At 51.8% G+C, this 16,391-nt stretch overlaps 1 protein-coding gene across 2 annotated transcripts in view; it reads right to left on the bottom strand.

The window, feature by feature from the left end:
* Positions 1-3,723: 3,723 nt before the first annotated feature.
* REEP1 (receptor accessory protein 1) overlaps positions 3,724-16,391 on the bottom strand; it is a 115,561-nt gene continuing 102,893 nt past the window's right edge. The window contains exons 7-9 of one of the 2 annotated variants that reach the window (XM_037807038.1): positions 13,583-13,618; positions 8,201-8,352; positions 6,140-6,211 (exon numbers count right to left, since the gene is read on the bottom strand). In XM_037807038.1, coding sequence (XP_037662966.1) covers positions 6,140-6,211; positions 8,201-8,352; positions 13,583-13,618 — 260 coding nt within the window. Of the gene's footprint in view, positions 6,212-8,200; positions 8,353-13,582; positions 13,619-16,391 lie in introns of both variants that reach the window. The other variant, XM_037807037.1, reaches the window with a different exon arrangement.

Below are 16,391 nucleotides of genomic sequence, written 5' to 3'. Positions count from 1 at the left end.
AACTGATATGTAAACATACAACATCAGCATTAAACCTACCAAATTTTAAAACTTAAATGGATTAAACATTCTCAGATTTGGTCAGGGAAATAAGAGTTTAAAATGGTTGCATTATTTTTAACAAATGGTAATGGCTTAACTAGTTGTTCCAATTTGGCTTATTTAGTTGGTAGGAATCTCAAGTTAGGACAAACATAAGACTCTAAAGCCAACAAATTAGTTCAAGCAATGTGACATTATTCTTTTTCTTTTTTTTTTTTTTTTTTTTTTTTGTCCTCAGCTGTGAATATCTTGGACATAAGGTTATACAATTATCGTTAAGGAAACGTGATGGTTAATTTAATTCCTAGCTGACCCAATTTCCATTCCTATAAAATATGCTTTGGAGCAATCATCAGGAGACCACTTTGACTTTGGTTTAATTGGCATTTCCTTGACTTTTATGACATTTCAGTTTTTTGCTGAAAGATAGAATTCTCTGGAACTGTCTAAAACATATGGCTTAAACAGGTAGAAAAATGTGTAGGTAAAGTTTTACAATATATCAACAAAGTTTCATATGCAGCAGTTAAGTACAAGGAATTCTAGGAAAAGAAAATCAACATAATGGAGTGGAACTTATAGGAAAGGAAGTCTAAAAATGAGACATGAATGGGAGTTGTTCCATTTGGAGGACACAATTACAAACAGCAATGTGGCATTATTCTAAAGATATTTGCTTGGGAACTCATGAACCATACCACCACTCCATCTCCCACCCAAAAATAAAATCCCCAGGTGTCAGAAAGAACAGAAAGGAACTGATCCTGGATCCAAGGCACCTCCAGGAGCCTGACGGCAGGAAGTGGTGGATGGATCTTTAGGCTTGGGCTCTGCCATGCCTGGGACTCAACTCTTGTGATATTGTTGGCCATTCTCTACTCACCACCTGCTGTTATTTACAGCTTTTGCTTACCCAGAGTTGCTGAAGTTTCCTATGATAATTTTAGCTTACACCTTTGAGGTTCTTTCCTACATCATGACCCTCTGCTCCTGTTTCTAGTCTCTCTTGTTTTTGACACCAAGTCTTATCAAGGATCAATGTCCAGTGTAGGAATTGGCTGTACCTTGGTCAGAAGCCCACCCCCAGCCCACCTAATTGTGTTAGCAGATTCATGTACAGCCAAAAAGTTATTTGAGTAGTTTCACATGGAGGTGAGCATGGGGGTGACAGTATACTTCAGAGCTATATACTAGGTGTGTTATGTTCATAACAGCTCTCATTTACTTAGTTGGGACAAGAGTTTTTTATAGAGAGGAAGAGTAAATGAAAGAGCATTTTGGCATACCCATTCACGAGACAGAAGAGACTATACGTGTGAAGACAAGAACTTTTACCCAAGTATTGAAAGATGCTCTATTTTTAAAAAACTAGTTTATCCTCATCTGTGCCAAGGGGTGAGGGGGAGTAACTTCAGAGCTTTTTAGAAAGGATCTAAGAGTTAAGCATTGTTTACTTGGGAAGAGGCAGGTATGTGGTCTGAATAAAATTCAGTTGACTGAATGGTTGTTTTCCGGGCCAGTGGTTCTCAGCTGTCAGTAGAATATGGCCAGCATTTTCAAACCACAGAGAGCTTTGCCTGGTTGAAAACCATTATTAAGTAGAAGTATGTGTCAATTACTGTTCAAATCCTTTAATACAATAGTTGATGATAAGATGAAGTTCTATTGTTAATAGAATAAAGATAGACCAAATTGAAGTCATGTCATACCAGGATTGTTAGGGGGCTTTCTTAAACTTAGTGTGTACACATTAAAAGGAAAGTAAAGTGACATGGAATATTTTAAAACCAGAAGGTCAAGCATGTGTCTGTTTACAGGACCAGTTAATAAAGAGCAGAGATTTGACTTGAGATGAGGTAAAAACTGGAAACATGAAATGGCATTGCGTTTTGATGGGTTTTTATTTCATCCCACATCTGAGATAGCAGAAGCCAGCCACTTAGAAGCTTCCACATCTCTTCTTACCTGCCTCCTCCTGCCCTCCCACTTCAGAGCTGGGGAGAAGACTCTTTCCTACCATCTAGTATTTATCTAGACCATAAGGGCCTCACAGTGCCTTTGGTTTCTCGTCGAAACCAGGGAAAGGAGTGGAGGATTCAGATTCAGAGAGGGACTGAAAGTGGGAATGGGCATGGGATTTAGGGGAAAGGAAATGGTCATACATTCAATTTTACTAATAAGTCACAGAACCCAGGTTTAGCTCCTTGGAATCGTGTGTTATTTCCCTAGGTTTTCTAACAACTTATGAAAATTCATACCGTCATCAGGCAGTGACTGTAATCTAGCACTATAAATACTAAATACCTCTTTGCGGTTCTGTACCAATTCAGCTTTTACATTTCATAACTATGCTTTCCTGTTATTTGTCAGCTCTTAACCTGATTAATTTCATTTCTACTGACATTGGACCTGGCTCAGGAAATGAATAAATAAATGGATTTTCAGCCTTTCTTTCCATCTCTTCCATCTTTTCAGTCCCCTGAATCTGCTCTTTTACCTGCTGCTATTGCTTTATTTTACAGTTCTTGTATCAAACATGTAGAATACAGGACTATAAAGGCAAACAGAATGGGCCTGTGTTCATTTCTGGTGTTTCACGTTTTGAGTGCCCAAGCCTGTGTGACCACCACACAGAGCAGCAGGGTGCCTGTTCATTTTGAAAAGGCAAGGGCCACAGCAGCGACGTGGCATGTGTACAGCCCACAGTGCACCTCCACGGGTACCACCTGTTCTGCCCCATGTCGGTGCCCCCGTCTGCAGATGAGGAAACTGGCCCAGAGATGGGAAGTCCTGGGCCACAGGCCTGCTGGCAGAATTAAAACTGAATTAAATACCAGTCAACCTACTCTGGTATTTTCACAATCACCCAGAATCCACTGATGGATCTTTTAAAAATGTTAAACCCAGTGATACTGTCAGGTTTAAATTTGTGTAATCAATTGGTTTTCAGAACACTCTTATCATTTAATTTTTTTTCTTCCCAACAACCCTATGCAGTCGGCCTGGGGACAAGTCAAAGCCAGTTGGTGGCCGAACACTGCTTGTAATACTTGCTGTCTTCCCACATAGTTTGGTTTGTTAGTTTTTTAAGTATTTTCCCTTTCCTCCTAAGCCCAACATTACAAAGATTTTTTTTTTAAAAGAAAAATGTTAAGACTTTATTTATTCAAGATGTATATCAGGCATGTTAACAAAAAATCAGACCTTCAACCTTTGGAATACTGTAATTTTACATCCCTCTGATGCACAGGCCAGTATACTATTTTGTTACAGATGGCTCTACAGGGACTACAGGAAATAAACGAGGGAAAATGCACAGCCACAGTCCGGAACACCAGCTCTCTGCGCGGGCACCGCCAAAAGATGGAATTCATCCTTTGCCATTTCAAATACTGTGCAAGGTAAAGGACCCAGAAGGAGCTCAGTGCTGGTCAGGGGTGACAGCACTCATCACAAACACGTGGACAGTTCACTATGGAGAACACACGTCTCAAAAGCCAGTGAAGGAGCAAGCTATGCACACAAAGCCAGGAGGGATTATGACCAAAGTAGAAGGACAAGACCACATCTCACCTCAGGAACAACAGGTGGTCAGTGGCAATCAACTGAAAGTGAACACATGAAAATTCCAGGCTTGAAAGCTAGCATTCTGTAAACAGCCTGTGTCTGTAAATAAGCAAATGAAAAACATTCATTTATTTCCTCTGGACACCACCACACCACTACATGTACACTCGTGGGCATTCACATCTTCGGTCAGCCCGTACACGAAGATACAGCTTGTTGGATGAGTAAACACGTTTTGCCAGAAATAGAAATAGGACAGCTGCTCTCAGTTATAGGTGTCTTGAAGAGAGAAACCAACTCCCTAATCAACACTTGAAGAAAAAATAGTTACATTTACATCAAGACAGCAGTTTGGATACCTTCACATTTTTAAAATCTTGAATGAGAAGTAATACAGCATGCCTGAGAGTAGAGTGCTTCAAGCTTTTTTTTGGCATAATTGAGTGCAAACTGGACAGCCTGTACTTGTTGAAACTTCCCATTATAAAGTGGTGAAGATATAGCTTGTTCACAAGGGGATCATAATCTCTGCTGGTAACGGCATTTATTATTTTGGCAACAACAAAAAGTCGCTAAAAAGCTGCTTAAGCCTTTCCTGCACTTGTTTCTGATAATTCCAGGTACTCCCAACTGATAGGTAAGTACATTTGAAAGAGCATATTTTTTCTGCTGTCTGAAACTATTCCATGAGCTTGAAGAACATGTCAATTCTCTGTCTTCCCTAACAGGCTTTGTTAGTGGTGGGCATTGGGCACAGACAACAAGCACACAGCCTCTATTTGCCCTCTCAACCACAAATTTTCTTTTTAAATTTATTTCCCTAAATCCTTTAATAAATTACAAAATCAACTTCAGAGGAACTATGGGAAGAAGGGTTTTAAATATGCGTATTTAACAACAACCAACTTCAAGTAAAGCCCTTTCTGAGATGGTGAGATCCAGCCAGGGTGTCATCAGCAAAAGCCACTGACAATCAGGGGACAGCAAGTTCTATGTGGCACATCACACTAGCTCTCTAGTCCTCAGGGCATATCTATGAACAAACACAGTCCAAGTACAAGGAACTGGGTTGCAACCACTGCATGCATTACACATAATGAAAACAGATACACTAGTCCTACGATTCGGCTCAGCTGTCAGAGGGGAGGGCAGCCACCTCAGACCAAAATGCCATTTAAGCCAGATTCTTTTCCTTTTCAGATAAATCTCCAATCTAAGTGGTGCTCCCTCAGGTAGTGCTGTCTTCCTCTCCTAGGTGATCCAGGTGTCTAAAATGCCTGTGAAGGCCTGGAGTGTCCATGATTGTGGGACTTCCCTCATTGACGTTCTCACAGGTCAGGAAGGGAAGAGAAGAGTAGAGCCCAGCTGCCCATGGTTCCCAGCAGTTGGCCTTACCCATAAAGGCCTCCACTTCTAAAACCTTTCTAGTACACACGTCTCCGATGTGTTTTATGGTATATCCAAAACACTGAACCACAGATTTTGTTTTCTCTTTTGTTTTTGCTTAGTGTAAGCAAGGTGTTCAGATTATGGGCTCCTTCTCCAGGGGAAATTCGTTGCAGCACTGGATACTAAGAAGGAGTAATAGTCATTTGCCAAGCACTTTTGAAACCCAAAATTATTCCTCACCACAGCTTGGTGAGCCCACCTCCCCAAGGAGTTTTGCCCAGGGTGAATCACCTGCCTAATTCAATGTTAAATCCCCCAAAGGATTCAGAAACTCCTAATCCCCAATCCGAGGTAGGGAGATGGGCTTCCTGTGACTCTTCCCTTCCCCAGACTGTCCTTTGACCTCTCGTCACACTCAGTGACACTCATCTCTGTCACTAAAATACTGCCTCTCTTCATTCTAAACTTCGCTGCTATCTTGGCTGTTAAACAACTATCTGAAGCATATGGAGCATCTACCTGCAGAAAAGGGGACGTTTTACCGAAGTTGTATTTGGAAGCTTTATAAGCACATCTGAGACATTCTCTAGAACCAATAATTTTTTACATTTCTGTTGGTGCAATTTGCTTACAAATTAGAACCCCAGGCAGCCCTTACAAGTCCATCATATTAAGCCAAAAGCCAAAAGTATGTACATCATATGAAGTCCAAAGTATTAATACCAAGAACAAAAAAAAAGGTTTAAAAAAATTGTTCGTTTGCATTTACAGAACTAAAAACTAAGTATGCAACAGATAAATTACAAATGTACATTTCAGCAGCATTGGAGTGATTCTCTTATATTTCTAAAAACACACTGCTGTCCAATTGTGGAAAATCACTAACCTCAGAGGACTTAAAGGTCACCCCCCACAACCTTTCACTGGAGCCTCTCCCCAGCAAAATAAAAAGTAATAAAAAAAAAGAAAAAGAAAGGAAAGGAAAGGAAATAATTAAAAGAGGAAGACAGGAGAGAGACAAGGCTGTGTCCATGAGGCTGCCCGCTCAAAGCACACCCAGCTGGCGGATTCCTGCGTCAGTAACAGCTCTTTAAGGCAGAGAAGGAACATTCTGTGGATCGGGTGCTGTGGGTCTTGTCACTCACGTGGTTTCAGTGGCCGAGGATGAGGTACTCTTCTTCCTGAAGCGACATCGAAGGGTTCTAGGCGGTGCCTGGAGAAGAAAACAAATGCAAGTCATCCCCCGATTTGGCATCAGCGTGGAATCTTTTGAGGGCAGCACCTAGGAGGGTTAGTGCTGAGATGTCAAATGCAAATGTAGATTGGGCAGTGCACGTAAGCAGCTGGCTGGGGCTGGGACCCACTGAGTCAGAAACACCCCCCCCCCCCGCCAGGGGCATGTGCTGAGTGTCCCCGTGACTCTGAGCCAATTGAGAAGTCGCTACCCCCTTGACTGCTTCCTGCTGTCCTACATCCCCCAGAGCAGAAAGATAACACATCCTCAGAAAGATAACACATCCTTCCCATTGCTGCCAGCAAAACGACCTTATGCAGTGGCTCAGCAAAGAGGATCACTTCCCCATCTCTGGTCTTTGTTATTTCCTTGGGGAAAGAGCCTCATGTTTCGTGGTTCACGCTTAGAATTTCCATCACCACATTTCCAGCCTGCTCCCTGGAGGTGAAACCCTTGAATTCACAGCAAATCATACAACACAAGCAAATGCCATCTTTAGGTAGAAAGGGTCCCACCTCTATATCCCGACAAACACCACCAAGAGATCCTCCTCTCCCCCTCCTCCCATGGGATCCAGGAATCCCAGGAGGTGTTACTATTCCAGGGAAAGAAAAGGAAGGCTCTCCTGGCACAGGGAGTCACACACCCGGCCCGGCCTCCTCTGCACCCCTCTGCCCGCTTCTCTGTGGACTGAACTCACACTGTGCCCTGACCGGAAGCCCTCCCTCCCCTCTCTGCCTGGCATGTTTCTAGGCCTCCTCAGCACCCAGCTCAAAAGTCGCCCCTGCAGAGATTTTCCTACGCTCCTCTCCCCACTGCCCGGCCCCACATAAGTGGCACTCACCACCTCCCGGGTTCTCAGACTCTCACACACCGAGTCGGAGGACTCTGCACTGTGGCGTGGTGCGCTTCATCTGCTCGCTGCCCACCCCTCCCCCGCCCCAACCCCCCAACTGTGGCCCTCCTAAGACAGCTCGTGCCGTGTCCTCCACTCCCGGGAGCTAGCATGGTGCCCGGCAGGCACCCAGAAGCAGGGTGGGGGTGGTGGGTGGCATGATCCAGGGAACAGAAGACACAGACCCGCTCACATCCTGAGTCCACATGCTGCAGCCACACGACTAGGAAATGTTCACCCACCATCTCCGGACACCGAGTCAAAGAAGAATCAGGAAGCCTACAGTTTCAGTAATCTGCCTCCTGGCAGGCTGTTTACCAGGAAATTGGAAAACGGCTTGTGCTGCTTGTACAGGGATCACTGTGTTTGTAGTAGAGGGAAAGGCTGTGTTTATAGAGGGAAACACTGTGCAGGGAATGCTGTGTTTGCATAGGGGAACAGTTCTGAGTCTGAGTCTGCATCCAGGGGCTCCTAACATATCTAATGTGGGCTCTGTGATGGCAGTGGTCAGCAGACATGCAGAGGCAGGGGGAGATACTTCCTGGAGGCCCCCAGCACTGCTGGAGCCCACGACTGCTGACTCACTGCCTACATCATGCATCCCACCTCACGAGGCTCCGGGCTCGGCCCTGCTCCTTCCCCAAACTCCAGCCCCATCAGCAGGGCACCATCCGCAAGGTACATGTACTGTCCGTGGGAACTTTAATAACCTCTGCAGACATCCGCTTTGCACCCGTTCCCATGATGTGTCTTGGAGAGGCAGTGAGGAGCAAGCCCTCTTTAAAACTTCTCAGATATGACAGGCCAAGGTTTGCATCCTCAAAAACACTCCTTTGGTCCACTTTTCACTAAATGATCTTAGGTTAGAAGTGTTTAATATTAAAAAACACAAAATTCCTAGATGCTTTACCAATCACCTTTCCTATTTCTCAATGAGGAGGGTCTCCCCCTTCCTCTACTTTAGGAAATGTTGGCTGCTCCAAGAGATGCCCACTCCCAAGAGCCCCCAGACCTCCAGGGCAAAGCTGCTGTGCAAACACATGCTCCACCCTGCAGCCCCGGATGCCATGTACCTCCAGGGCCAAATCCAGCTTTCGGGGCGCCTTATACTTGTACATGAAATCCAGCAGGTCTTCCTCTTCCTCGTCCGAAAACGCCAGTGGGTTTTGGACCTGGTGGGGCTCCCAGGCCTTCATACCACCCTCATTCACCTCTCCCTCAACCACTTAATGTCCATTTACCATCTACACAGAAGAGACAAAGCACAGCGAGGGGCGTCAGTGTGGAACAGAGCCAGAGAGGGTGGGCAGGGGCAAGGTTAGACACACAGCACCCCAAGGCCTGTTAGTACAGCCGAGGCCCCTCCGTCCTGATCTAGGGGGCCACTCTGCAGGGGAATTTGGGATGGGGAGAGTGCAACCTAGGGCCTGCCAGGACTTGGTTTCCAGATTGGGGGTGGGGGGGGCACAGCTTCCCTGACAGAAGAAAGAGGCACCTTCACTGAGACTTGCCAACTCTTGCAGCTTAGACCTGAGACACCACATCAGAATGTTGCCGGGGAAAGTCCCCTCTCAAAAGGATAGTGGCAGTGGCTTCAAGGAGGGGGAAGCATCGTTTTGACATTATACATATAAGCAATGTTGACGTTGGATGACCCCTGTGTATACACCTGTGTATTCAGCTCAACGACCTCAGCTCAGCTGGTTCAACCCCCTGAGGTCTGCAGATAGAAACCAGAGCTCTTTCTGGGGCAACCTGCTACCGCATCTAAAATCACTTCCAAGTCACCAGATGTGTTCTCTCCGTCAAAAGGGACTCACAGGGCCAGAACGGCCCCAGGTGTGGAGTCGAATAACACCTACCCCACACCTTGGGCAGCTCCACCAGCGCTTGCGGCTGCGCTTCCCGACCGCCAGCAGGGGGCAGCACGAGCACGCCGCGGCCTTGACTGAGCGTTTCAAACCCCGTGACCCGCTCGGACACTGCCCATGCAGGCCAGCCTGACACCGTTAGCCTCTCTGATCTCCCCCGACTGTCATCTCTGGGTTTGGGTGCTCTCTGGTCCCTTTCCCTGCCCAAATCGGATGCACCTTTAGGACCCGGTGAGACAGGAAGACCGGCCGCTCCAGGGAGCCCTCCCTGAGTTCTTTGGTCCTCCCCAGCTGCTCCACACGGTGACCCCAAACAGGAAGGTCGGGACCGTGCCCGATTTCCCCTCTCCTCCCCTGAGCACCTGCCCAGGCCAGGGTGCAGGGAGGGCACTCCATCGGCTAAACGAGTGGAATACTGACCTCACCTCGGGGAGCTCAGCTCTTGCCCCAAGTCAGAACTTGCTACTCAGCAACAAGGAAGTTCCTCTGGATGCAGACCAGAGGGAAAAAGGATGGCGCTGCCCAGCACCGGGAGCCCTGAGGCCAAGGCAGACCCAGCAGAAGCCGCCTGGCCAGCTCCACCCAGTCCTAAACCAGCAGGCTGCCCCCTACCAGGAACCCCTCGCCCAGGAGGGGGGTCCCGCACATGCTGTTCCCTCTTGTCCCAGCTTCGCTGCAATGCCTGCTGGCATCTAGCAATGACAGTCAGGGGGGGTCCAGATGCCCACGCAGGAATAGAAAACAAGTGCTCGGCTCAGCAGTCGGGAGCAAAGGCTTGTGCAGGCGGCTCAAGGGGCCAGAAATCTCAGACGGGAGCCACAGGCAGACATACCAAAAAGAGAAGAAAACTGCTCTCTGTGTTCCCTGGAGGTTTTTGCCAAGGATGTTGTTTGTAATATTCAGCCTTACTCTCAGAGCCCGTAAGAATAAATATTCTGGATGAGCCAAGCGAGCCTCCAAGCCTCTGGTTGGTGGTTGTGTGGTAGACACTTAACTAATTGTGTTTCCCTCCTTGCACTGGCTACGAGGAAGCTCAGAGTCTTTCAAACTCTACAACTTTATGGCATGTGTTTCTCACCTCGGACTCCATCTTACCTGCCTACCCCCTTTCCCCCAAGCTTCATTTGTCCTTACTTTGATATATCATATATATTTTCACAAGTAGACATAAATCCATTTGGAACAGGTGGACATGAAGAAATAAAACCCACAGTACATGGTTGCATCAAGGGGGCATCAGGATGAGGCCGAGGACAGCGTGTGCTCCTCACGCAAGTGTCCGTGCAGATCTGAACAGAATCTGTGACCCTCGGCTGTGGGCCTGAAAGGGCGGTGCTGCTCCCCACAGCTCAGTGTTCCAGTCACCCTGGAGACTACGGGTACAAGAGGGGGGATCTCCTACGCAAGCAGGGCCGTGACATCAGCCTCCCCACCTCGGGGCCGGCCTGGACCCGGGAGCTGCCTCGATGGTGCCCAAGCTGGGTGGCCTCTAGGGGAAGGCAGGGTCCCCCTTGGTCCTCCATGGCAGGGGCAAGCGTGAGGCCATGGCTGACATTGCTGGGTTAGCAGACACGTCCGCACGACCACAGCAGGCCGGGGAGCGGGGAGGGCAGGAAGGCAGAGACCGGCAGGGACTCCCCACCCAGCAAGGTCCAGGGCAGGGTAGGGTGTCCACACCTAGCGCCGAGCCCCTCTCAACTGCACCCCTGCACCCGGGTTAGAAAACACCGCACACTGCACATGTTAGCGGAGTCAGTGAGGCCACTCAGCAAACGTGTGAGGAAGGGCACGCCCGCCTGGCACACTTACATCCATGTCCCCGACAGCCACCGAGGAGAAAGAAAAGAACAGTCTGTTAGGGAAAGGCCTTTGGGAATGAAACGCACGCACAAAGACAGACACACACACACACACCTCCGTCTTCCAAACCTTGGGCAGCTCCTCCGGCTGTGGGCAGAGAAATATGCTGCCCAGGGGCCACACTCAAGTAAACTGCAATTCTTTTTAGTTGAGTTTTGTGTGTTTGTTTTGTTTAATGAGAGGATAAAAAAGGATGGCTTTTTGCTTTTTAAAGTTATGCTCCACGCTTGCTTTAAAAAAAAAAAAGAAAAGAAAAAGAAAACACTTCTATGAATAATTCCAAGCAGCAGTTAGAGTTCACTCAATTCTACATTACAGAAAAGTAGGCAGAGAGGAAAGAGGGAAGAAGGGGTGGTGAGGACAGGAGAGAGAGAGAGGATAGAAACACGGAAAAGAGACATGGAAGAGAAAACAGGAGGCGCGGGGACAGAGCAGGGGTGAGGACGGAATGTTCTCCGTGGCTCCAAAAGGCTCAGCCCAGAACAGAGGCTGCTCCCTGGCTCCCCACGTTCTGCTGTCATGGCTGTCGCTGTCTTCCAACAGGACCTTTCTCCCACCTCTACCCCAACCCCCTAATTAAGATCTGAGTTACAACCCCTGGAGCCTTTCTCGTTCTGCTCAGGGATCCCGGGGTCCTCCAAGGCCCCGAGAGTGACGTGACCCTTCCTAGGCTCTACTTCGGCCATGGGTGGCCCCACATGTGACATCATCTTGGGGTCCAGGAAGGGACTTCTGAGCCCCCAAAGCCTCCCTTGTGGCATCACTGCTCAAAAGTCGGCCGTCCCGGGGGGCAACAAACCCTGCACCCCAAACACCATCTGCCAGCGCTTTCCCACCCAGGGCCCTTCAGTCACAGACTCCCAGAGCTGGGGGGACCTCCAGGGGCTTCCAGCCCAAACCCTGCTTTACAGAGGGAGCGGCCGAGGCCCGGAGAGGGAAGGGGCTTTCTCGAGGTCCCAGAGAGAACCGGTGTGGGTAGGTCATCAGACAGTTCCTCGCAGCAGCCCTTGGGGGGAGGGCAGGGGTGTCTCCAGGGTGCCAGGACGGCCTGCGGAGAGGAAAAGGACCAAGAAAGGGCGGGCTGGGTGCCACGGCTTCCAGGTGACAACCCTGAGCTGGGACCTCCCAGAGCCCACGCACTGCCCACCCCCCACCCCGGCCCCTCCCTCTCGGTGAGGACCCCACGACCTCCCCATTGAGTCCTGGACACACCCAGGGCCCTTCCCAGGAAATCAACACTACTAATTCCTACAGTGACTGCAGGTGCATTTCAGTTCTCTGCAAACAGCCTCTGACTATGAAACCACCAGGTGTCAAGGACGGTGAGGGTTTTAGCAGCCCAGAGCAGCCCTACGAGGAAGGAGTGGAAGAGGGGAGACTCGCTCTCCCCAGGCCCCCAAGTGACAACATTCCAGAGTTAAGTAAGGCCTCCAAACGGTTCATGGAATTTAGAAGCACAGAAGTCGAACCACTGTCACCTGGCGCCACTGGGACGAGACCATGAACCAGGCCCAAGTACTAGCCCCTAGTTCGTGCTGGAGGTGGCTGCCTGGAGCCCCCCTTTCCGACGGGGACCCTGGGCTGCAGGTCTTCCACAGACCTTGGGAAACCTGAGCACCTGAGCAGCCTCAGAAGTGAGGAAATGGAGAAGGGACCAGGTGCCGTGGGGGCTCCCCATCGGGGCACGAGGGGGCCGGCCTCTCCGCAGCCCCAGGGTGCCCTGTGCACCTTCCTCCTCCCCTCACGCCGGCTGTGGGGGAGCCAGGCAGGGTAAAGGGGGCTGGGTCAGTGTCCCTAACGCCCCTGGGTAAAGACGAGGGGAGCCGGCCATGGCCGACCGCGGGGCCCCCTCACTCCGTCACCACGCACACGGGCCTCACTGCCCAGCAGCCCCGTCTCGGCTCCCCGAGGCCTCCTGGCCACTCCAGGCCATGACAAGTCCCAAGAACCCTTCAGAAAGCCCCTTTACTCCATTTTGCAAGAGCATAGTGAGGTCGGGGTCTGTCTGTCCGACTCAGAGGTGCAGAAGCAGGAGCTCAGGAGAGTTAGGCCACACACAGCAACGCAGCCGGCGGCAAAGCTGGACCCAGGCGCCCTCGGCTGCAGCAGGACGAGGAGCCCCTGGAAGTGTGGGGTTTGGCCACTCCAGAGGACAGCGGCCGGCTCATGTGTGGTAGTTTTAAACCACATCCATGTGTCCTCCCTTCAGAGGTGGACGTTAGCTCCCCTATCCTTGAGGAGGGACAGGTCCTTGTGGCCAGCTGCTAACAAACAGCAGAAGGTGCAGGCAGCAGTCAGAAAAACCACTGAGGCCTCCTGCTCGTCCTCTCTCTCTTGGCTCACCCACTCTGCGTGAAGCCAGCTGCCCTGCTGGGAGGACACCCAGGCAGCCCTAGAGAGGCCCATGAGGGGAGCAGCCCTCGGTGGGGGCCCTCATGGAACGGGCCCTGCAGCCCCGGGCAAGCCTGCACCTGGGCGACTGCCTCCCTGCAGCCTTGGAGGAGGCCTGAGTCAGAACCACCCGGCTAAGCCATCCCCAAATTCCCAGCTCCCAGAAACTGCCAGAGAATAAATATTAGTGGTTTTAAGAGCGTAACCTCCAGACCCCTTCCCCCAGAGCATGCAGCTGAGAGGGAGCCCCGAGGCCAGGTGCCTGCTGGTGGTTAGAGCCTCTTCTAGCAGCACCGGCCCAGCACCCTGCGGAGAGGCCAGCTGCCGACTCACCTTTCCAGGTTCTGCAGGTGGAGCAGCAGGTACACACTGTGGGGACGGGGGCACCGTCAGCGACATCCCCACACCACAGGAGCCAGCCCCAGGCAAACAGGGAGGCCCCAGAGAGGGGTGGGCATCCCGGTGTGTTCAATAGAGGGGTCCCAGGAAAGGGGGTCTCTGTAGAGACCCACGATGGGGAGGGCATCATACCAGATTCGGCTTCCCCTCTGGTGCTGGAAACCGCCCGTGCCCAGCCCACAAAGGGCAGCCCTGGAGTCCTACAGCCCTGGGGAAGGCAGGCGGGTGGGGGCCAAGGCTTCCTCTGGGAAAGACGTCCCAGGACCCCAGCCCGGAAGCCCCCTCCCCTCCCCATGCCTCCCCCTCGCAATGTCCTCTGACCCCAGAAGCGCCGGGTGCTGGCCTAACTGGCTGCAGCCTCGCACCCTCCAGCAGTCCTGGTGCACGGCCATCTTTGGTATACAGTAGGTGCTCACTAAATACTTGCTGACTGAGTGGCTCCAAGTTCACGGAAGGCAGGTTTCATTCTTGCAGTTCCCCAGTACCCTTCCCGGGGTCACTGAACACCTCCCAGTCTGCCCTGCAGGGAAGGCAACGCCAGTCCCCACCCACCGGGAGCCCACAGAGGGGAGGATGACCCAGGCAGGGGGACATGGGGGGCAGTGGGGGGAACTGCCCGGCCCCTCCCACTGGCCCGAAAGCGGCAGGAAAGAACAATCCTCAGATGCCTGGGGCCCGGGACCCCTCAGACCCCAGGCAGGCGGCCACTCTGTGCCCAGAATGAGGGTGAGGGGCTTGGGGACGGGCACGGGCAGGGGGGCACTTCCACGGAGAAGCCCAGAACTGCGTCTGTCTCCAGGGGCCCTCAGAGCAAAATAACCCCATGTCCAGTTTCTGTGCTCCCTTCCTCCCGCCTGCTGTGCTTGCTTCTTCCTTTGTCCTCAGGACACAGAAACCCGAGTGGGTCTCAGTTCTCTGCAGATAATCACCACTGGCTCACGGGATGCCCCCTTTATGTCGGAGGCCTGCGTTTTATCCTCTTACCCCACTCACACTCTCCTCCCTCCCCAAGAAGCAGCAACTTTAATTATTTTAACCGTTTTATTCAAAGGTGCCCCGGCAAGCTATCGTGTGCATCCGTGGGTGTACACTTTTATTTTGCATTAATTGTTCCATGACCTCTAAGTCTTGGTTTCTTCTTTCCTCTCGGGGCCTCGGGGCTTTAAGACCCCCCTGTGCATACGTTTCCCCTGGTGCCTCCAGTGGGCCATGGCCCCACCTGGGACCTGTCCTCTCCCCAGCTGTCCAGGGTTTCCACACTCTCTTGTGTGCTCTCCCACCACGCTGAGAAGCAGCTGGAGGGGGTTATCGCGCCCACTTTTCCAAGGAGAGCACTGAAGGAGCTGGGTCCGCCTCCCATGCCGAGGTCAAATCGTCTGGTTGCATCTGCCTGGGGTATTTTTCTGAGCAAAGTTCCGGGGCTGAAATCTAGGCCCAATGGGAACTGAATGATGGGGAGGGGGCAGCTCTGCCCCAGTGCACGTGCTAGACACAGCTGGCATCACTACCAGCCACAGCCAGGATGGAAACCCGGTCTTCTCCCCTCGGCGAGGGCGCTTCACCTCCCCGAGCAGGCCTGGCCTCCGAGGCCCAGTGGAGGCCGAGCTGGGAGGGGCACAGCAGCCTGGGCCCCCTGGGCTGGACTGCCTCACTGCAGTCCCTGAGCCAGCCCCGGGGCCATCTCCCACCTGTCTCCCCTTCTGAGCTGGCTTTTATTTTAGGCCCCAGAATAGCTGGGGAGGGTGCCACAGGGTCCTCGAGCCCCGGCACAGTCAGCACGTCCCTCCTCCCTGAAGCCCCGGGTGCCGCGGCCACGTGGGTGGTAGCGAGCGGGGCCGGGTGACGTGGCAGCATGGCCGGTTGTCCGTGAAGTCCACCTGCCCTGCACACAACCACTGAGAGCTCCCCACCGCCTCCCTGACGTGGAGCAGGGGCGGCCAGCGGAGGGCAGCAGGGCTGGCACCCATCCAAACCACCCCATACCCTTTCCTACCTGCACTGGACTGTCCCAGTGAGACCCTCCCGTTGTCTTTTAGAACCTCCCAGGCTCCACTGTTTGCAGTTCTGAGGCTGCCCTGGGTGAACCCCCAAGGAGAGGCTGGGATTCCAGTCCTGTGTGACCCTGGCCCGGTGCACGACCTCTCTGAGCCTGTTTCCTCCACAGAGACAGACTAGAACTCAGAGGGAGGGATGCCAGGGCCCCCAGGCCCCCTTCCAGCCAAAGCAGGAACCCCTCCCTAGAGCCTCGACTCTAGATCATCTTCCAACTTTGGTCTGAGCCCTTTTGACATCAGGGATCTTGCTCGTTCCTAGCCCCCTTCTCTCCTGGACACTTCCTTATCATCTGCCATAGCGCCAGGTACCACTCTAAGTGTTTTTATGGGGATTATTTCATTTCAACCCTCAAAACAAGCCCAAAAACGGGCACTGCCATTCCTTTTGTGCAGAAAAGGAAACAGGTTGCCCAGGTCACTCAGCTGGTAACTGCCCCCCTGCCCCCTGGGAACGTTGCCCCGTTGGGTTCTTGCTGTGTCCTGGGGGCCTTTTATCCTTTGCGGATGGAGGGTGCATATGATGCCTGTTCATCGTGTACCCCCGTTCTTAGGGCAGGACAAGGCCAGGGCGGGTGGAGCTGTGGGCAGTCAAGGAAATGCAGGTGGCTGAGGGGTGCACCAATGGGTGCTGGCCTGGGAGGTGGGGACCACTGTGATCCCGGGGACCTTCCCTTCTCCTCCTTCCTTCC

This window comes from Choloepus didactylus, chromosome 17, assembly GCF_015220235.1.
Source record: "Choloepus didactylus isolate mChoDid1 chromosome 17, mChoDid1.pri, whole genome shotgun sequence".
Taxonomy (NCBI): Eukaryota; Metazoa; Chordata; class Mammalia; order Pilosa; family Megalonychidae; genus Choloepus; species Choloepus didactylus.
This window is presented reverse-complemented; position numbering and strand designations above follow the sequence as displayed.